This window comes from Pyrgilauda ruficollis, unplaced genomic scaffold (assembly GCF_017590135.1).
Source record: "Pyrgilauda ruficollis isolate IOZ18807 unplaced genomic scaffold, ASM1759013v1 scaffold20, whole genome shotgun sequence".
NCBI lineage: Eukaryota > Metazoa > Chordata > Aves > Passeriformes > Passeridae > Pyrgilauda > Pyrgilauda ruficollis.
Genome location: NW_024519207.1, coordinates 1,085,456 through 1,107,127, shown reverse-complemented (window position 1 = coordinate 1,107,127; position 21,672 = coordinate 1,085,456). Strand labels below are relative to the sequence as shown.

The window sequence follows — 21,672 nt, the reverse complement described above, 5'->3', positions numbered from 1 at the left end:
AAGAGGTGAAGAATCTTTGGGCCAGGAATACTGTCAGTTGTGACTGTTAGCATTCAATGTCTGGGAGATATTCCTGTTTTTGGAGTTTCTGCCTGTGATCTTGTGTTTTGGAACACGTAGGTGCAGATACTTCACACTGAAGGAAATCATGGGGAGCTGGAAGATGGGGCTTGTAGAATTTTGGATGTTGGCTTTCAATGACATTTAAGCACCAAGGGAAATTAAAAGTTTGTCTTAGGTGTTTGTGCAACTGGGGTCTTCAATATAATTTTGTTATTTTCCAGTGGAAAAAACATTACCATGAAAGGCATGAATACAATGGTTTTGTCATTACATGGTAATGTACAGAATTAACCAAATTAAACCAGTCTGTAATAATATTTCCTGCTTTCTATCACTCAATTGAAATTTTTAGCATAAGTGAGCAAACAAAGATCTGGTTCTGATGTACACACTTCTGTGGTTTAAAGAGCAAGTAGCCATGGTGATTATGAAATATTAGGGAATTATTACTAGAAATTCCTGTGAACATTACTGAATTTTGTCCTTGTATAAATGAAGGATTGGTTTGTCTGTTGGAGATGGATGATTTTTCTTTGAAAACATTTTTCTCCCAATGGACTATCATATTCTTTTTCCAAAACAAACATTTTCAGTGGAACAAATAATTTTAGACAGCTGACAATTTTCAGCAATTGGGTTTCATGCTATTGGGAGAAATAGCATGTGTCTTGTTTTTTTGTCATTTTACCTTATGGTCCCAAAATGAGGAGGAGGAAGAGGAGAAGGAAGATGAAAGAAAGGCTTAGAGGGCCTCCCATTTTGTCTACCCTTCATTTTCTATTGTAAACTGTTCTTTTTAAAAGCTTTTAAAGTGTACCAAAACTCAGAAAATTACTTTTATCAGAAATTAAAAAGCTTGAAAAATTACTTCAAATTCATAACTTTTCCCCAATAAATGCCTTCACTATTGTGCGACACACATCACTACAAAAAGACAAACTTACAAAGAGATTCTTCCCCCTCAACAATTCTATCAGTGTTTTCTTGTGAATTTCTAAAACATAGACACTCAGAGAGGGTGATTTTTTTCTGTAAGAAACTGTATTTTTCATCTCTTCGAGGCACAACCTTTCTGAGATATACCTTTCGGCACGACTCCTGATGGCTCCATTTCAATAAAAATGACATGTCTCAGTTTATAATTCCAGGTCTGCACTTGCTCTGCCAGTACCCCCTTTTAAAAAAAAATTTTGGAATGTAACAACAGAAGCCATGAGTTTTGTTTGAAAGCACCTTTCCTTCGCAGACATCCATGACATCCACCCACACAGAATCAGCGATGATCTCTTGCTGGCCCCCATTCTCAATGAAGTAGTAGGCTAAAAACCGAAAGGCAGGCACCATCTTCTCAGTGATTTTAAGGTTTACTATTTTGTTTGAGGATGGGACCCTTCCCAGAAGCTCAGCTTGTCCCTTTGCCACAACCTGCAAGGCAGAAACAAAGAGAAATAAAATACTGTGACTATGCCCCAGAAAGGGCATTATGCTGCCTAAGTAAAACCAAAAAAAAAAAAAAAAAAACTTCCTTTTTTTTTTTTTTTTTTTTTTTTTTTTTTTTTTTTTTTTTTTTTTTTTTACTGAGGTAATTTCTATATAAAATATATTCTCTTCTAATGGCACTAACAGTTTTGAGTGCCAAGCTGTACACCAGCAGCCTGGAGATGATTTGCACACTGTGGTGGTGGATCTCTGCTACACTGGTCAGGTTTGAACACAAATCTGTCACCCTCCACTCAGTCTTACAACTTGAGAAGGGGTACCCAGAGAGAAGACAAAATTTAGTCTTCTACCATGACTGGTCATCACACCTAGGAAGATATCAGCATTATTGAATCTGTAATCAGTACTGAATCTTTCAGGTGGTGTTGAAAGAGTTGGAGCAGGAGGTTTAAGGATAAAGCCCCACAGACTCATCTTGAACTGATTTCAGCCCATCCTTCCTTATTTAACTCTTTCCTTCCTACATTATTTCAACTGTATTTGTGGGTGGTCAGAGGAATGAAAAACAGGCAGAGGGGCAGGAGTGAGGGTGCTCTTCCCTGAACAAAATATGAAGCTTTCCTAAACATACAGGATTTCAGGAAGTATGCATACTACAGCCTGGTCTGAAATCCTCACTGCCTTTGTTAAGATGACCAGTTTGGGAAAGACCCTCACTGCTGAGCTCCAGCAGTGTCTGCCACCATCCCTCCCACATGTCCTGCCTGCCCAGCACTACACCTTCCCAAAGACTGGCAGCACCAATTCCAGCCCTCTGATACATCATCCATTGAAAACAAACCCCCAAACCTAAATTTAAGGGATACAATTATTTCAATATATCAGAGTCCCTTTAAAAATAAATGGGAACCGTTATCTTGGTACTTATCATCCTGTGAGTTTTAGGCTGCCAAGGGAAATTAGGACAAAGAGAGTGAGAAGAGGATTTTATATTCAATAGATTCACTCCTGGCATGTACCCACAAACACATTTGTCTCATTCAGCAAAATAAATACTCCTCAGAGTCCCTTTAAAAATAAATGGGAACCGTTATCTTGGTACTTATCATCCTGTGAGTTTTAGGCTGCCAAGGGAAATTAGGACAAAGAGAGTGAGGAGAGGATTTTATATTCAATAGATTCACTCCTGGCATGTACCCACAAACAAATTTGTCTCATTCAGCAAAATAAATACATTTTACATGCCCAAAAATATGTGCAAATGTATAAAAACCAGCAGAATCATAGAAATAATTTCTGAAAAGGTCCTGTGGAGATCTCTAGTCCAGCTGCTTGCCCTAAGATGAGACATCACCAGGATAAGACTAGGTGAGACTGGCAAAGTTTTCTCTTCTTGAGTGTTGAATTTTTCTAAGACTGGAAAATCTCAATTCTCTGGGGAACCTCTCCCAATATTGCACTCATCACTAGTGAATAGATTTTCCCAAAATGAATCTTACAGGCCATAATTTTGAACCTTGGTCCCTTGTTAGATTGTGTGGCACCACCTAGGACATCTTGTCCTCACTATACCTTAGTTCCTCTTCAAGTAGTTTTATGTTGCTATTAACTCTTCATCAAAGTGAACAAGCTCAGTTCCCTCAGCCTGTCTTGGTGGGTCAGGAGTGCCAGAACAACAATCATCCCACCTGCCCTTTGATGGACTCCCTTGGCTTTCCCTTGTATCAATAAATGTTCCATGTTGCATAATTTCTGAAAGAAATTACTGGTTTGGTACTATTCTGTTTACCATATAGTAGAAATAGCCAATGTTTCCACTGCCAGGCTGACGAATATCATTCAGGGTGATGGGTAAGGTATCTCCAGGTGCCACAACAGTGTGTGGAATGCTGATGCTGAGGTAGTTTGGAGAAGCAGACTGGTATCTTTCAGCTCTGAGACTGGTTTCAGGTGTTTCCAACCTTTGTTTACCCTCTTCAGCCTTTACCTGTCAGGGAAGAAAAGAACAGTGAGTAAAGTGTTCCACAGGAGACAGTGTATAGTGTCACCAATAGTCATATTGTGCCTGGTTATTTGGAAAATGCTGTGAAGTGAGACGTATAGTTGCTGAGCCCTCATTAGCAGAATGTGGCATCAAACCCCAGGATTCTAACTACTTTATTCTCTTACCCCATCTTGTCCCTTGCTGTATTTGGATTTGATATTTTCACCCTTGGCCATTTCTAAATGAGAACTAATGGATCAAAAATCTCAAAGTGATTTCGTACTCAGACAATTTTTTCCCCCCATTTTATATTGTGGACATAACTGAACCCTCTGAGTGGGCAGATGTAGTTGACTCTCTGCATTGCTCAAGACCTTTTCCTTCACTTTCCTCTTAATTTTCTATCACTTTATGTGGTGATATTCCTTGCAGTTCCATTTCTGTCCTTCATGTCAGGCAAATGCACATCCAAAACACAAAAATGTATCACTATAACCAATGCATGTACTCCCAAGGCTCTGATGGCACTACAGGAGTGTCCTTCACTTGAGACATCCCTCAGACCCCGGCTCTGTCTAACAAATCTTACACAAACTGGACAAGGATCTGCAGGTCATATACGAAATCATGTTCCACGCTCTGTGTAATTCAAATGAAAAATTATAATCTTCACAGTTGTTTATAATTGTCTTATGAGAAATTCTCAGTGGGATCCTTTTAAACATGGATGCTTGCATGTTGTCATAGGACACGAAATGAATGATACGCACAAGCTGGAATTTTTAAGGTAAAAAGAGTATATTTTAGTTTTGAACTCTAATATTTATAGACTTTTAAAAGTGACTAGGATTGGAGAATGAAACTGTTACTTCTTTAAGTACACTGGCTAAGTAAACAGTTTATCAAATTTTTCTTTTTCTAGAAAAGAATGTAAAACAATTATTATTTACATGAAAAGTACGTGAGAACTCTATTACAAAAAAGTAAATATCAGAAGGTTTAGAAGAACAGGGTGACACTTGGATTTTCTTTACCTTTATTTCAAGCATTTGAGCATCTCTGGGGATGTCAAAAGTAATGGAGACCAGACCCTCTCTATTACAGAAGGCAGTTTTCTTCACTGGGGGTTTTCCAGGCAAGGTGACAGTGGCAGTGACAAACAGGAAGGCAGCAGGAGTACCATCAACAAAAGTGGAAGATGCCTATTGGGAAAAAAAAAAAAAAGTTTTGTTATTTAAAGGAAGTCCTATATTTAAAAAATGGACACAAACAAGAAGCAATTATAATTTCTGATTATAATTTTTCTGAACTGAGAAAAAATATAAAACTGTACAGACCAGCATGCAAAAATCTGAGCTTTGAGAAAAAGGGATAGCAATTGACTCCGTCTGGTCTTCAGTTAAGGCAAAAATCTGTGAATACAGATTACAAAATGCTCCAGATTTTCAATTGGCATCTATTTGGTATAAGCAGGTCCCAGAGATATTTGTCATTGACTATTATAAGGTAATATTCTGACTTCAACTCTTCATAGAAAACTATAGAAAATCAAAGGTGTGAAGTTTCAAGCCACATAAACTCAAGTTTGTTTAAAAAGGCAATACCCTCTTTTACTCTTCAGAATTTTAATTTAATATGGTATTATTTTATTACAATATTCTTGTTTCAATCTTTTGATATGGAAGAGAGGAAGAGACTACTATGTTTTATAAAACTTTGTAGGGCAACATCGATTTCTAGAACAGAAGACCAGCATTTTCTGGCTGTTCAGGCTCTGAATATACTGCAATGGGACAAACCAGACACACAAAGAGTAGCTCTGTATTGGACCTGTTCTTGAGCTCACAGCAAATCAGACAAGAAAGAGGGCAGGTGTAAATTCACTGCTATGAAGGCAGACAGATACAGTCAGCACACTACATACCATAACAGAGAAGGGGGCTCCAGGCACAAAGTACTTTTTGGTGTTAGACAGATCAAGAGCAAAAGGAGATCTCACAAACTTCACACTGCTGAGTTCCTCTTCCCTCATCTCACCACCTGTTAACATCAAACAGTATGTGTTGCTATGGGAGCCCTAACTATGGACTTGCATACTTTGGACATCTAATCTTTTGAAAGATTTTGTTTTCCTTTTCAATTATTGGTGAGAGTTAAAGTTACCTAGTGTCATCTGCAACTTGGAGCTTGAGCAGCCTCTTTCCATCTAAGATTCTTCCAGTTAATTCCCCACAGAATGAACAAGCTTTGCAGCAACGATGGATCCAGTGAGACCAGATTCCCCACATAACAGATTACACCAGAGAAAGATCAATGTGAATCTTCCAGACTGTATCAGCCAAGCCATACTGTACTCACTTGCAGTTTCTACAGTGGTAACAGCGACATATAAATGAAACCCTTCCAGAGTGGAAATACTCTTTCTCAATTTCTCTTCCAAAAGTGGTGTATTTAAAGTAACTCTTCCTTTTCCATTTTGGATCTAAAAAAAAAAAAAAAAAAGGGAAGAGAGAGACAGCCTTACTTGTTTGTTGCCATTAGAAATAAAGCGTTGCTTTTATCACAGCTACAGTATTATGGACTTGTAAGTTCCCAGAATTTCTGACAATATTCAGCTCAGGTAGGATAAATCAAAGTAGTTTCACTGAATACTTACTGATAGCTGTTGCTCCAGGCCTGGAATAAATATTTTGTTCTCACTTTCATCGATTATGCCAAAACGCACGTATGCAGCACCTTGAATCTCTTTCCCATAAGAATGCCTTTGGAAGGAAAAAAAGTGAGGAGAGGGATCATTATTTTAATAAAAAGCAAGCGTAGGGCTGACTAATCATTTTGTGCTGAAAAAATATTGGAATATTTGTACGCATCCTGTTTGTAACTCATAGCTTTAAAACAAAATTTAGTCCCACTCTCTTGCAACTCAAACATGAAAACTTTTATTGATCTTTGTGCCAACTGGTGTTTCAAACGCAAAGATATTTATAGCATAAGTCACACTGGCAGAATTACATGGGGAGACATCAGCTGATAAAATTTCACTAGAGTCAATTTTTCTTTTTTTTTTAACAAATTAATGAGAACTTAAGTTGCACAGAGAGGTCTTACACCGCTCATCCCATTTAGCTTGGATGAGCAGCTAATTCCTTTGTATGAGACACCTCATGAGCAGAGCACAGATAATAAGAGATTAGAGAATCATTTCAGGGACTGATATGAAATACTTGGTACCTCTGAAGATGTACAGCAGGAAGACCCTCCCTGCTGATATTCTAACACCTGCATTGGGTAGAGTGGACATCATCTGCCCCACACCACTCCTACAGATCTAGGCAGTATGGCAGAAAAGTCATCTTGTAAGTGAAATATTTTCCAGATCAGCATCTGGCCAGAACACCCCTGAACATTTAATAATGGTCATGGGGAGAGAGGATAGGGCATGTTGTTGCACCTGGCTCTGTACTCAAGAAAGCCCTGGCAGAGGGCATCTTCCAGCAGCACAGTGTGCGACGTGCTACGTGAGACCCGTCATGGCCAGGGTGTTTTCTTTTACTTGTGGAAATCCTGCTTCACCTCAGTCCTGTAATGGCTTATTTTTGTTTAAACAAGCCTCTTTCGAATTGACGTGATCAGCAGCACTGATCTATACCAATAAAGCCAACGGAGAGACAGGTCTTATGAAAACTGCATTGAATGTCAGAGCTAATAAATGGGAAACAATAGTCAATTACACCAAGTAACTTCATTACATGCATGGCCAGTTTAGAGAAATAAGTTCAATTATCAGGAATTCCATATGCTGATTTTGGTGAAAGTCATGCAGGCCTGTGTAGCACCACTAGGACCTTTTCCAATAAGGAAAGGAATGGTATCCAGTTATTGAATGCCAATTTTTCTTAAATAATTATGATGTTAATGAGGAGTCAAATATACATGAAGTTCATAAACTCAAAATAGAATGCTGCAATAGCACAGAGAAAAATTTAGAAAGGATTAAAATACTGAAGCCAGTGATTTGAAATCACTTCATATCACAATATCAGGCGATCATGATTAAAGTGAGTAATTATTCAATAGAACCAAATAAAAATTTAAGGAGATAGGAAGAGTTGAGTATGTTCAGGCAAGCACAAGGAGGTGGATGCAGGCTCTGTCTGATCTCTCAAGGTGTGCTGGGTAACACGACCAGCACAGTCATGGACAGCAGGCAGTAGTCTAATAGTCCTCACTCCTCTGAAACGGAATAGATTTCTCCCAACTATGAAAGAAGGCCAGCAGCTTCCACCTGCCTGTTCTGAAATGTATTTCATAACATTTATTCCTCTTTAGAAAAAGAAAAAATCCAAAAGTTTCAAGGTATCTAGTTCTAATTTAGTCATTCTCCTGATAAGCCCTTTCTTAGCATTTCTACTCCTATGAAACCTGAAATTTCAACAACCAAAAATATTTTGATGGATTAAATTTTCATTGTCTGCCTTCCTAAGTTGCTCTGTGTTTGTTGTCATTCTAATCTGGCATGGGATCAGGTGTAATTCATTTTCCTTTGAGCCCTGCCCCATGGTCTGGCCAGTCAGAGCTCTGTAGCCGTGGAACATCCAGACCAGTGCACTGCTGCTCAGCAATGGACACATGATGTGGTAGTGATGGTCATGGAAATGCCTCTGATTATTTTATTTATCTGCCTGGAAGCCTTTCTGCATAAATCATTACTCTCAAACAACCATCAGCTCATTATTTACAGAATTCACTGTGCTTTTAGAAAATTCCATACCCAAACTTGAATGCAGCTCTACTTGAATTATGTTACACATAATACATTATGTTACACATAATTCAGTGGAGGCTTTAGAACATTTCTAAATGTTTAAACTAAAAATATACAGAAAACCAGGTGATTGGTTTGCCTGGAATCTTGTTTAGCAACACAGAGGATAATCCTAAATAGGCACCTTTGACAGCAAACTGAAATATTCAGAAAATCTTGCTCCAATATGATCACCATGACCTGGACCCAGGTAGCACTTGCCACTGATTTCTCAAGCCAGTGGTGGAAACAGAGAGTATATAAGATTGATCAGATCCAAGGAAAGTCAGAAGCTACTTAAGTCTTATGACAAGAAAAAGGTAAAAGTCACAAAACTCATAACTGCTCATCTGCCTCTTAACCAGCCTGGCTCTGAGCACACCTACTTTGCCTCGATATCAAACACAAAGCTTTCATTCCAGATGTGGTAGAATGGATGAAGTGGGATGAGTTTAACTTCAAAACTTGGAAGTTCTGCATGAAAAAGAGAAGACAAAAGACATGTGAGTTTCAAACGTACCTTAAACTCCTGTCGTGGCAACACAGGCTGAGACAATGCAGCTACACCGAGGGGATGTTTTAGTTGGAGTTAGCAGTGCTCTTCTGAAGAAAATCTACTGGTCATTTTCAATTTTTCTGCTCTGATTCACATAGTGGAGCAGTCTTCAAGCACACAAAATTTATTCACTTACAATGAAAATAAGATAAACTCTGCCTGCTCATGGGCAGGAAGTGCCCTGCACTAGGAGCAGGCTGAAGTAAATCCACCTGAAATGGGTAGAGTGTGGGTATGAGCTCCTCAGCATCAGCTGTGTCACTCTGAATTTGCTCCTACAAAGGCAACCTGTTTGCTCCTGCAGGTGTATCAGGGTGATTTGCTCCTGCTTGCAGCTGCTTGGGAAGGAGGCAGTAATCTCCACTATTTTGCTGCCTCCACTAGCTAAGGCAAAATAAGTTTTGTTAAAATGAGATTTTCATACAATCTCAAGGTTTTCTTTTGTCTTTGAAGGAAAAAGAATCAAGCAATGAAACAACAAACCCACATTAAATTTACAAGAAGGTATAATTTCAGTATAAATAAATCAATCCACTTCTTATCCCAAATTGTTATGTTTTTACATTTTTACTTTATCCAAAGGGCCCTTATTTTCCTTAAAAAAAGGTTTTTTGAGGATAGGAATAACTTTAATAAACTTCTAGACTGAATTTCACTGAGACAAAATGGGCAGGTTTTTTTTTTTTCTCATTTTTCCATCTCAGTCTTAACTTTAGCCAAAATTTAAATTACTTCAAAATGGAGCTCATCTCATTTTTTTCCCTATGGTAGGAGAGCCCATCCAACGTTTTGTGACAAAATGTCTGAAAAGTGTTTAAAAAGTTACTAAATCTGTATGAAAACAGAGGTGTTTCTTTTTTTTTAATATAAGTGGAAGCCACACAAATCCAGAGCTTTTCTTCTGTGCATCAGAGATAGCAATGATGCACTGAAACACCATTAAAGTTGTCCTTAGTGCCTAACTACAGCCAGATTTAACCACTGCAGTGTATTTTTAACACATTGTGAAAACTCCTTATATTTGTAATGCAAATTTTATAATATCTCACCGTATCTTTTAACTTCAAATTCAGTGGAAACATTAGACATTTCATGTTGATGAAACCAGGCTTTGATTTTCCAAGTTCCAGGCCTAAAGTCCAGATTCAGCAGAAAATAGTTAATTACAATTCCTCAGATATTTTATGATGCCAACATATAAGTCATCACTGAATTATAATATTTTCCTTGCTTTGACCTCATCTCTAACTAATTAATTAATGGTTTTCTTTTCACTGGGAGGAGCCAGCAACATATTTCCAAATGTATGAGGAAACACTCAAAACAAGTACAAGGAAGTGCAAGATAACATATTTGCAAACCACTACCTTTGAAAAGTCCAAAGAAACAGAGAACTCATCAAATATAGCTTATATAAGCTATTCCTATAGCTTATCTTCACTCAGATATCAAAATCAAGCCAGCATGCCAGAAGACCTTGAATGTTAATAAAAAACTTGCCTGTTTGAAATCACAGATAATAAGTGACATTTTGCAGCCTAGCCCTTTTAGAAGTGCTTGAATGCAGCCATACATATGAGCAGATATTTGAGCAGTTTAATTGTTCTTTACCAGGATACATGTTGCTAATTGCAGCCTATTAACAGTAAATCCTTGACTCATCTCTCCAAGATTAGATGCTTAAAGGTAAAAAGATACTGATCATAGGCTCCATATGTGCCCCGTGGTGAAAGAAAGACAAATTTGAAAGGCAATTCAAGAAATTAGCAGTTAAGAATCTTAATCCACAGGTTTTGATGCAGAAGGCACAGCAGCAACATACTCAGCAATGTCAGGTATATCAAAGTGTTCACCAAACACTGTGTTTATTTTCCGGTCTGACTTTTTAACCACCATTCCCTTGGAATTCTGTTGAGACAGAAGAAGCAAACATGAAATTATGCACCAGGTGTCCGACATTTACATTCAAAAGCTCAAGGTCATATCCTAGTCCTATGTAAGAGAAAATGCTTTGCTTACTTTCCTACTTTAGTATTCACATGTCATATATCTCGATGTTTCTGATGTGGGCCAAAAATAACTACAGATATCTCACCATGTGCAAATAAAGATTTCTGGAGAGGAGTCCCAGTTATTGTTGTGTTCTTGGATGTTTTGTACAGGTTTTCTGTAGCTCCTGTGCTGAAGAAGCACTCATCAACAGTGTTTTTGCATACTTACTAGCACAGCAACTGTCACCGTGTCATCTGTCGGCCTCATAGCATTGTCCAGAATGAAGATCCTGTATCTGACTGTTTAACAGAGGAATAAATATGTTCACAAATTTCTTTCTGGCCTTTCTATATGCATATCATTGCAAAATGTAAACTGAGCTACTGAATTTAAGATAAAACACTTTCTTTTAGTGAAAAGAAGTCTGAGAAATTTAAAAAAAATTATTGCATTCTTGCATAGCCTTCGGAAGGATACATTTTTGGAGCAAATTCTGAAAATGACTCAGGGAACTTCACTTGCTTTTTTTATTCCTTCTGCAGTTGAGCCTTGAAACTAAACTCTAACCCTTTTTTTACTTCCCTCTTTTGTTAGCTAAATTGGTAGGTAACAAAGAAATAGTGGTCATAAAGAGCAAAGGTAACATTGCTGGGGCTACAAGCAGAAGCAGTAGGAGTTCGGTGTTTGGCAGATTTCTCATGATTTTTTTTTTTCCAAAGGGAAGTCATCATTAACCTTTTTGAACAAAAAGGAGCAGATTTGGTCTGTCTTCCTTAAAAGTGGCTGGCTCTGGAGACATTTCCACAGGGGTTGCTGCAATGTGCAGAGCAGACCCTGCAGAAGCCCTGGCTGCCAGAATAACCAGTTCATTATTACTTTTTCTAATCCTGCCCTTGTAACATCCATATTCAACATCTTAAGAGAAGCATTTTTATTTTAACCTTGGGAACGTGGTGTGTATATGGGCTTATCCGTCTGGATAAAAATGTAGCCTTTCTTGGAGGAGAGGAGGATGCGAGTGCTCTTGGCAGCCGTAGGGAGCTCCTTGCTCTCAGTGACCAGTAGAACATACGGCAGATTACTCTTCTTGAACAGGCTCTGCTGCAGCCTCCCTGGCTTGACCTGAAGAGAATAAAAGGAAAAACCCGACAGAGTCAGAAATGAACCTGGTAACTTTGGGACCACATAGCTGAGACCCCATAACAGCTGGAGTGCTTAAATAATCTTATTAGCACCATTCAACATAAGATTTGCAATTATATATCTCTTATTGGGTGTTATGTCTTTCTTACTAGGTGAATATTTCTTTTTAAGTAGAAATACTCTCTATCATCCATTTTCCACCACAGAAATACACTTTCTTCTGTTCAGTGTCAATAACTCCAGACAAGAGAACTCAGTCTACATGCCTGTTGATTTCCATTTATCACATATCCTGTAATTGCTATTTATGCTAAAATCTTGGTTATGAGATTGCTGCTTCTAAACATCACCCTTGACAGAAACCCGTTTGGAAAGCTCTGCTGTTAGCTTTGGGAGTAACTAACCAGAGCTAAACTGAATATTGCTGTGTGCTTTTTTTCCCAACCAAATAGCCCAAACTAGCGCTACTGAAATAAATCCTGCCAGACTTCAAAGAATTGTGCCAGGAGCAAATGATGCAACAGAGGACGCAATGAATTAATCAACTTAAAAATCTGCAGAAAGAACAGAGGCTTTTGTCTGAGAGACTACACCTCCTGTATTGTAAAATGGCCAGTAGTAACCCAAAGGCCTGAATGCATAGTTTAAGTGAGGCAGAAAACCCAACAATGATAAAACAATTAAATGTGTTTAAATTAAATTTCATTTATCACCATGTGACAAAATCTTGAGCTTGTTATATGGGCACAAAAGAATATTCACAATCACCACTGAAATTACATTAGGCATTGTTTTATTAGCTGGTTGGGTGAATAGGGTGCTGCTGTCACTGGAATTCGTTTTGTCAGTGTCTCTCAGGATCAGTGTTGTCTCAGTTCCAGCCTATTCCAAGTAGAGACTATGTGCTTTTTATCATAAAATTAAAAAAAAAAAATATTAAATCACTGTGATGGCAGACTCACCATTATTTTTTTCATCTCTTGGTAGCCATTATTTTGATTAAGGTTAAAGTAGATCCTCTCTGATATGAGCTGATTTTTCGTCTCATCTTTGAAGAATGCAGTAACTTGCACAGGGCTCTGTGCCCCGTGGACTTGTACTGTTATTGTCTCATGTGTGCCCAAATGCACCACATTTGGGGCAGTAATAAGAAATCTGAAACAACAGAAGATAAACAGATTGTCCAGTATGTCCAAAGAATGTCCAAACTATATGAATTTTAAAGATAAAACAGGCTCTCACAAAATAGCTGAGCGGGGGACTTATGGAGATCACCTAATCCATTTGCCCTTGTTAGTCAGAGTAGAGGTTAAAAGAAAATAATTTTCTCTAACTGATCTCTGAATTCTGAACTTTCCCATTTAAATCCTGTAAAACATCAATCTTCATACATAGAAGAGAAAACACCCTGCAATATGTCCCAGGGACTACCAGTGCAATTTATAACCTGGCGCCACTCAGAGAAAGCTCTATAAACTCAAATTTCTGAAATAGAACAAGGCCATGCATTAAAAGACAATGAATACATATTAATAAATACACAATTAATGCTACAAAATTATGTATCTTCATGTACTATCACCCACATTATGCCAGTTTATGCTTTAATGCGTCAGGAGGTATAGATTCTCTATATAACCATATGTATGGGGTTACAGGTAGCTGACCTTCCTTGCAATATCACTGTGCAATCTTGGAAATGAGAGATCACAGAAGGTAAGACCACATCTCTGGGAAGGGCTGATTTGGAGGCTGAATTGGTTGGGATTTTTTTCTCCTCTTTATTATTTTCCTTCACTCTTGACCTACTCTGGTGCTTCTTAGTAATTGATTTCATGACCTTTAAAATGTAGATCATTATCCTTGCTCTCCTTTTTTTCAAGTCTATTTTACACAAAACAATTTTACAAAAATCAGAGAACTGTGTGAAGAGCCAAGTCCTGTCTCTTCACCTATGATGTCACACAGACAAAGAACAGTTCAGAGCTCAAGACAGGTGCTTTTGGAAAATCATTATTCTGCAGAAGATTTCTAAAATGAAAGGTGAATGATTTTCTATTATCAGAATTGATTGGATAATTACCTTTTTTATTTTTCAAAAAAAACCAAAACAAAACAACCCTCTTCTTTCTTAAATGCATAAAATGAAAGGTGAGGTATAAAAATCAGGAAATAAAATGGTATTTCATTCTCTTGGAATCGGTTGGCTCTAGCAAAAGGTGACACAAGGCCTGGCTATATGTAAATCGCCACTGAAACAGAGGATAAATACAAAATACTGAAGGTCTCCCAGAAGTTAAAACTTTGCTTTCTGCAATGAATAAATCAATTACAGAGGGTTTTTTTCCCTCAAGATTTTTCAATCCAATAAATGTCACAAATAATAAATGAGCAAACAGCAATAAGAGAGTGAACAATATACTTTAGTTGTACATTTTTAATTATTGGTACTTGAGAGAAGATTTCTTCCTTAAAAGGGTAGTTTTAAGCTTTTTTACTTCTTACCTATTTATGGTTACACACATTTTCAGTGGTCCAAGAACCTGGCTTTTTTGATTCTCTAATGGGAGAGAGAGACTATTTCCTACCTTCACTTTCAAGAGATTTGTTAGGATTGAAAAATTTGTAATAAAATATACTTACGATGGTGCTTGTTCTGTATTGGAAAGCAGCAAACAAAAGCTCACCAACAATACCAGCCTTTCCATTGCAACACTCTACAGCATCTGCAAAACAGAAGCACCAAAGAGCCACCATCAATCCAGGTGCTGGCTGTAGGAAATTGGCTGACAGCACATTGCAGCAAATGATGTTGTCTGTCCTGGTTATTTATTAATAACTTGCAAAGCTGTGCAAGCAATAGCAATGGACATGCTGGTGGTGCACACAGTAATACCCTAGAGAGAAACATTATGGACTAAGTCACAATTTTATACTTTTTTTGTTCATGCATTCTCTTCCCAGCTTCAATGTTTTCACATGATAGCAACTAAAAGTCAAGTGCAGAGAGAAGTTTTCACAAATACTGCAAAGGCATCCCAAAATCAAAGAAGACACTGTGGCTTCAAGAGTGGCTGTAGAGTATTACTAAATGGGGACAAATACAGGTGATAGGTTCCTTCTCTAAGCCTTTATTTAACCCCAGGCTTCTCTGTGGTCCAGCAAAGGTGAGAGGAAGTTCCTTCTGTTTACACAGCACCAAAGGAACTGTGCTGGAAATCTACCTGTACAACTCAGTCTCAGTCTGTGGTGCCTGGAGGCATTCACCTGCTTTAACCTCATTTAAATTCAAATGAAATTGATGCCTCTGTCTGAGCCACTCAGCCCAACTCTCCTTCATGCCCAGGACACTGGGCTCTTCCAGAGGGCAATTAATCTCATCTTACCATAAACATGTAAGATGAGTCATCAACTGAAGTCATTCCAGACTGCATGAAACACATCTTAAAAAGTAGGATACTGATAAGCAGGGGGGGAAAAGCTCATCTGAAGAATAACTGTTTGTACAAGAACCAGTTTTGATCAAAGGTAAATGAAAGAACTGAAACCATCATCAGGTCTCATTTTTGCAAACTTTTACTGGATTGTTGTCTCCCAAACGCAATTTTGTTGACCCATGAAAATGGAAACATGCCCATCTGATTTACAGGCAGGTCAAATCCCAGAAATCACATGGCTGCTCCCAGGCACTGGTGATGAAGTGCCCTTTAACACACCACAGCTAAGTCTGCATCTTTAATCATTAGCAGTGGATGCCTTAAATCAGCACTCCCTTCTTTGCAAGGCAAATTCATGCTCACAGCAAAGGCTCATTGCCCACACTCATGGGACCTTCCCTCACCCCACCACTTGCCTAAGTGACATCTCCTGCCTTGCTTTTCAAGACAAGGAGGTAGGGGAAGGGAAGAAGCTGGATACAAACCTATTCACTATTTTACACTTAGTGCGCTACAAGTTGGTAGCTCCCTCTAAGACAAAATGAGACACAAAGTACTCTCTTGTCCACTGGTGGTCACAGAAAGGGTGGGCAGCAGTAGCTGGCTTCAAACTCATGTCAGGAAAAGCTACATTTTGCCTGCTCTAGGCATCGGTTTTTCTGGGGTTTTTTTGGTTTTTTTTGTTCCCTAGAGACAGTCAGTTTCCTTCACTTCTTCTGGTTTTCTCTCTCACTTCAGCTGTCAGGAGGGAAGAAAAACTTGAGGAAAGATACATGTGGATCTTCAGGGTCAAATCCATGCTCTTTGGGAGATGTTTATAAGAATTCAGACTTGGGAACCATTAAGAACAAAGTTATTTTCTCTCTGCCCTCCTTCCCCGCCTGCTAATTCTCTGCAGTTATGCACTCACAAAATGGATTTATTTCTGTGCCAGAATAATTTTCCTCAGGGCTTCTGGCCTCCCAAGCCCAAGAGAGATGATGAGGAAGAGTGGAGATTTCCACTATAAATCTGGTCTGTGTTCAAGGCAAAGATATATGGAAGAAAAAGTCCTTTTGGGAACTGGGCTTGTGCTCTCCCTAGGGAGCAGAAGAGTCTTGTTACACCTGCAGCTGGTAAAATAAGGATTCTCACTCTTGCACAGATAATGGGGAGAGTTAATTAAGAGCAGCAGTGGCTGTGGAGCATGCTGAGGCTCCTGCCCTCTTCAGAGACTGTTCTGTTGCTCCATCCCGCTCTGCTGCCATCCAGGGCTGGAGCTGATGCAATCACTGAGCAATCCTAGTCACTAAAACAGGACAAGAGACAACTGTGAGTGGGCCCTTTGCTTTTCTCCAGACAAATACAGAATAAGAAAAGAAATAACATTTGCAAAGTCAGTGCTCACTCCTTGAGAAAAAACATAAGGGAGTCCTCCCAGCTGAAAAACCAACAATTTCCAGAAGACTGCAACACAACCAGCAAGGAATTCCTACTCCTGAAGTCACAGGAAAAGCACCTCTGCAGTGTGAAGTCACACCAAAATCTTGCTCTGTGCCCATCTTTGTCAGAGGGGAGGAGATGGGATTTCCATTGCCCAGGCTGGCTTGTTTGCCAGGGACCGAGGTCTGTTTGCACAGCAATACAAACAGCCATGTATGGACTCACAGCTAGACATTTTCACAGATCACTTTCCAAAGGGAACCTCAGAAAACCTATTGTTTTGCTTTATTGGATTTGTACAGTTTTGCTTCCTCAAGTGAAGTATGAATAAAAATGTGAGAATAAACAACGGCTGTCTATAGCAATATGTAGCAAAACTATTTTATATTTGAATTTAAGGATGTGTTCTGACTCTTAATAAAACTATTTTTGTCACCAAAATATAACCCAGTAACTTCAATTAAATACAATTTTTTCTCACTGTATCTCGCAAACACAAAAGAGCAAGCTGATGTATAACCACTTGTATAATGAGAATTAAAATTCCTTGTGCTTAATTGGTCTGTCTCTGTGTTTGTATAAAACAATCATTGCTTTTCTAGTATCACAGATTCTTCACACAGTGATTTGCAGTATAATGTAAAACATTATACTGCAAATAATGTAAACATTATTCCAGTCCAAAGCCACACTAAAATGGAACAAAATTAAACTAAATAAAATAAACCAATCTTGGTTGAAGGTCTCCAGCACATGCATGAGACAGAGAACACAGAAAATTCCCTCTAAAATAACTTAAATCTCTTTTCTTTTTCTAAAGGCAAAGTCCTTTCCTGTTTACTCATCAGCCAGTTTTCACCTATTGATCCTTCAGCTGGCCCGTATGGACTGTGGAAAGCACAGCCTGGGATTGATGTGTGTGTCCCAACCCAAACCTGGGGAGACAGAACTGCTTTATTTTGAGTATGTGCTGTCTCTCCTTTCAGTACCTTCGTTTGAACTTGGTGGGATTTCACAGTGTTTTGAGCACCAGCAGCAGGTTTTTGTTCTTTGGCACGAAGAGCTTCCCAAAGCCTTTTTCCCCTTAATCAGCCTAAATACTAACGAGACCAAACTCTCCTTTCACTTTCGTCCTGCGCTCTTTCACCTCTGCCTGGCGGAGGGGTACAAAGGGCAGCGCCACAAAACCCATTTCACAAATGAGCACTGCAGTGACATCCTCACTGCCTAGTTATGGGGACTTGTGACAAACACAAAAGGCAATACTTCACTTCTGACATTTCAGAAAATTAGATTTTGAAATCCTTTTTTCAACAGCAGACCATGAAGTGTGGGTCTAATTGGAAAAGTTCCTCTTAACAGCAGGATGGCTTCTCTTTAGTGTCAATACAAATTGGAATTGTAAATTAAAACCATACTTTTTTTTCTTACTATAATTGAGGTAATGAAATGAAAAGACTGTAGCTGCTTTTGCCATTAAAAAATTCTTTAAAAGTTCTGCATTTAATGCTTCTAAGTGTATCTACTAAAAAAAAAAATCATATATTTAGAGGAGGAAAAACAGCATTTTCTGCTCTCACTGACAAGTCTGGATTTCTGGGGGATTAAGCCTTAGTTTTTTCTCAGAGGTTTCTTCTTCCCTTCTCTCTGATTCTCTAAATTCTGTGATTTTCTGAATGTCGTGTTGAAAAAAATAAAAATAAGGATTTTTGAAAATACACACAAAACCAGCACTGCTTCTGTAAAATTCTTATCTTGCAAAAGTGATCTATGAGGGATTATTTTAGTTCAAGCAATAATTGCATAACAGCACTGACATAACATTTTACCATATTGTAATAATGCATCCTGTTTTCTTGGTAAACCATGTTTTTCAGGATCTCAGAACTTTTGGCACTTTTAAGAAGCCATTGAACTAGTCAGGAGGAGAGGAGATACCTGAGCATGCAAGTGACTCACTCCAGGTGAAAGCACAGAACTGCTGGAAATGAGGAATAAAATAACTTGGCCTAAATAATACAGAATATTGGAGTACTGCCCTTGTACTCAAACATCCTGATACTCTGCCTAAAGGCTTGTTCTCAAATCCATCCTTTGTGGTTTTCTTTTTTTTTTTCCTTTCAATTTCATTATAAACCCCAAAGTAACCCAAATTCTTCCTTGTTACCAACTGTAAATTACATAGAAAAATTAATGTATTTCAAATAATTTCGTCTTTCCCAACTTCTCCATTCCTCTGGATCGTAATGAGCACAATTGTCTCTCTAGGGAATTCTTTTCTTCTCCTTTTCATGGGAGCAAAAGGTAAGAATAAGTCTAAAGAAGCAAAAGGTGTATTGAGCATATCAGTGGAAAAAGCTAAAATTTTAAGTAGCTGAGAAGAGTAATAACAAAGGTTACATATCTAGTTCTGTGGATTTGGAGGCATATTGTGAAATCAAGTAAAGCCAGTAGTAAGAAGTAGAGAAGTAATTTATAATTGACCCTCATTCTTAGGATTTCCTGACTTGCTGCATGGAGACACTCTAAGGTTTCAGACAATTGCACAATTTTACCAGAAACCATTTTACAGGGACAGCAAAGGAGAAAATAAATCCCATACCATACAACCATACAACCACAGCTAGCCTTGTGCCTACCTGCCACTGGCAGCCTGCCCTGCTCTGAAAATTAAATCTAAAAATCCACTTCAGCCAGTAACTCATGGGACACCAGAAAGGAGAAAGCATCTCCTCCCCCAAGCTGGGAGAAGGCTCAGCTCCCACTTCCATCACAGGCAAGTTTAGGTCAGCTCCACTGGCAGATGGGAAGCTGCCCTACTTTTTTGATCCCTTGGTTTTAATGTTCAAGGATGAAACACAAAGACAAAGGAGGAAAGGGGACAGGATATAAGGGTGAGGAGAATTTTGTTTTCATTGTAAAGGAGAAGCTGCTCAGTGACAGCAGTTTCAGTGTCAGGAGCTGCAGCACCTCCCCATGTGGCAGGCCTGGCATCTGCTATCCTGATGGAGAGGGGAAAAGTCTGGATGACTTTTGTAGCAGCTCAGTGGGACGATTGTTCAGGTAATGTATGCTGATCTCTTCTTTCTCAGAAATTTAGCCATGGAGCTCTGGCTCTTTGTGACACTCAGCTTTTTTAGGCTCTTTGGATGAACAATGTGCCTCTTTGTCCTGTGAGGCACAGGTACTGTATCCAACCTAGACACAGCAATCATAGGAGGAATCTTTCCCCACAGACCCAGTTTTACAGAAAACCACCTCCAGCAAAATAATGCAAAAGCAGTCAGCTCTGCTGCCCTCTCAGTGGCTTAGATGCAGAGGGGAATATTGATGCCTTCAAAAGGGGACTGACTGGATGTCCCCAAGGCCCTTCTGGTGGTACTTGGGTCAGACACATCCTGCCCAGATTATACAGTTGACTTCACATTGTACCCACAGAAAAAAGGGTGAAGCTATCACAAAAATGTGAACAAAAAGAATATTTTTATGCATTTAATCAACACACCTTGGAAGGCACATGGACCTGCTCTTGCTAATATGTGACTACATGTCTCACTACTTTGTGCTGGTTTCGGCAGGGGTAGAGTTAATTTTTTCAGAGTAGCTGGTGTGGGGCTGTGTTTTGGACTTGACCTGAAAGCAGTGGTGATAACGTGGATGTTTTTGTTACTGCTGAGCTCTGCTGACACAGAGCCAAGGCCTTTTCTGGTTCTCACCCACAGCAGGCTGTGGGTGCACCAGGAGCTGCGAGGGGACACAGCCAGGACAGCTGACACCGGCTGGCCAGAAGGACATTCCAGATCATACCATGCCAGCTGGGGAAGGAAGGGAGGAAGCCAGGGACATTTGGAATGATGGTCGTTGTGCTCCCACTCTCCCATTTTTACTCTTACAATTTTTACTATTATAATTCTCTCCTCATCCTGATGCAAGGCCAATGAGTGAGCAGTTGTCTGTGCTTAGTTGTTGCATGGGGTTAAATGACACATATTTATATTTTTATGACCTGGGATACATTTCCAGGCTGTTCATCCTTGATTTTTACCTGACCTCTGAATAAGGAGATGAATTTTCAGTCACACCAGGATATGGTCTGAAAACACACCTGCACCATTCTGCTTCAGGTTGTGGTCCCAGCAGGATCCTGCTAAAGCCTCTGACAGCAGTGCAGCCTGCAGCTCTGCTGTGAAAGCAAGGCTGGGGCTGTACCTCTGCTCTCTCTTCATCAGGGTGGGGGGACAGAGAGGTTTGGCAGCTGGTGCCATCCACATCTGGGCATCCCTCTTAGCTTTCCTTCTTCTCCCTGCACTGGGTGTGATTGTGGGATCTCTCTCTGGATCGGTGAAGAAATAAAGAGCAGCTTTGAAAAAGCCAGTGCCCGTGGCACTCTTAAGACTCAGGTAGAAGCCCAGATCTCTGATCTAATTCCCTGGCTGTTTATGTTGTTCCTGGGCTTGGACACTGTCTAGCCCTGCACCTGAAGCCCAGTGGCCTCTGTCACCTGAATGGGGAAGCAGGTTCCTCCTCAAGGCTACGCACAGCTTGGGGCTGCCAAGGCTGGCCCTTACCAAGCAGCTTAGCCTTGGGCTGCAGTGTTCTTCTGCCTTGCATGGTTTTCTCATTCCTTGCTGCCACCAGTGATGCCTTTTTCATCATTTCCCCCTTCTTTTCTGGAGTGCCCCCCCTCTTGGTACTATCTGTACTTTGTTGATGAAAATGTGTCCCGAAGAGCTGGTTTTCAGCCTTGGTTCTTGAGATAGGATGGGCCTTGGAATATGTTTTGTCTTTCTGCCTAGAGAAAGGTCATGGAAAACTACTGGGAAAACTAGCC

General features: G+C 39.4%; 1 protein-coding gene across 1 annotated transcript in view; it reads right to left on the bottom strand.

Annotated features, from left to right (window-relative positions):
* Positions 1 to 14,690, bottom strand: part of LOC121353296 (complement C4-like) — a 41,422-nt gene extending 26,732 nt beyond the window's left edge. Inside the window, exons 1-13 of the mRNA XM_041467035.1 lie at positions 14,626 to 14,690; positions 12,945 to 13,137; positions 11,781 to 11,961; positions 11,068 to 11,138; positions 10,670 to 10,755; positions 9,897 to 9,979; positions 8,678 to 8,765; positions 6,144 to 6,249; positions 5,846 to 5,969; positions 5,412 to 5,527; positions 4,522 to 4,689; positions 3,293 to 3,490; positions 1,297 to 1,488 (exon numbers count right to left, since the gene is read on the bottom strand). Of these exons, the coding sequence (XP_041322969.1) occupies positions 1,297 to 1,488; positions 3,293 to 3,490; positions 4,522 to 4,689; positions 5,412 to 5,527; positions 5,846 to 5,969; positions 6,144 to 6,249; positions 8,678 to 8,765; positions 9,897 to 9,979; positions 10,670 to 10,755; positions 11,068 to 11,138; positions 11,781 to 11,961; positions 12,945 to 13,137; positions 14,626 to 14,690 (1,671 nt within the window). The remainder of the gene's footprint in view (positions 1 to 1,296; positions 1,489 to 3,292; positions 3,491 to 4,521; positions 4,690 to 5,411; positions 5,528 to 5,845; positions 5,970 to 6,143; positions 6,250 to 8,677; positions 8,766 to 9,896; positions 9,980 to 10,669; positions 10,756 to 11,067; positions 11,139 to 11,780; positions 11,962 to 12,944; positions 13,138 to 14,625) is intronic.
* Between the last annotated feature and the right edge of the window lie 6,982 nt (positions 14,691 to 21,672).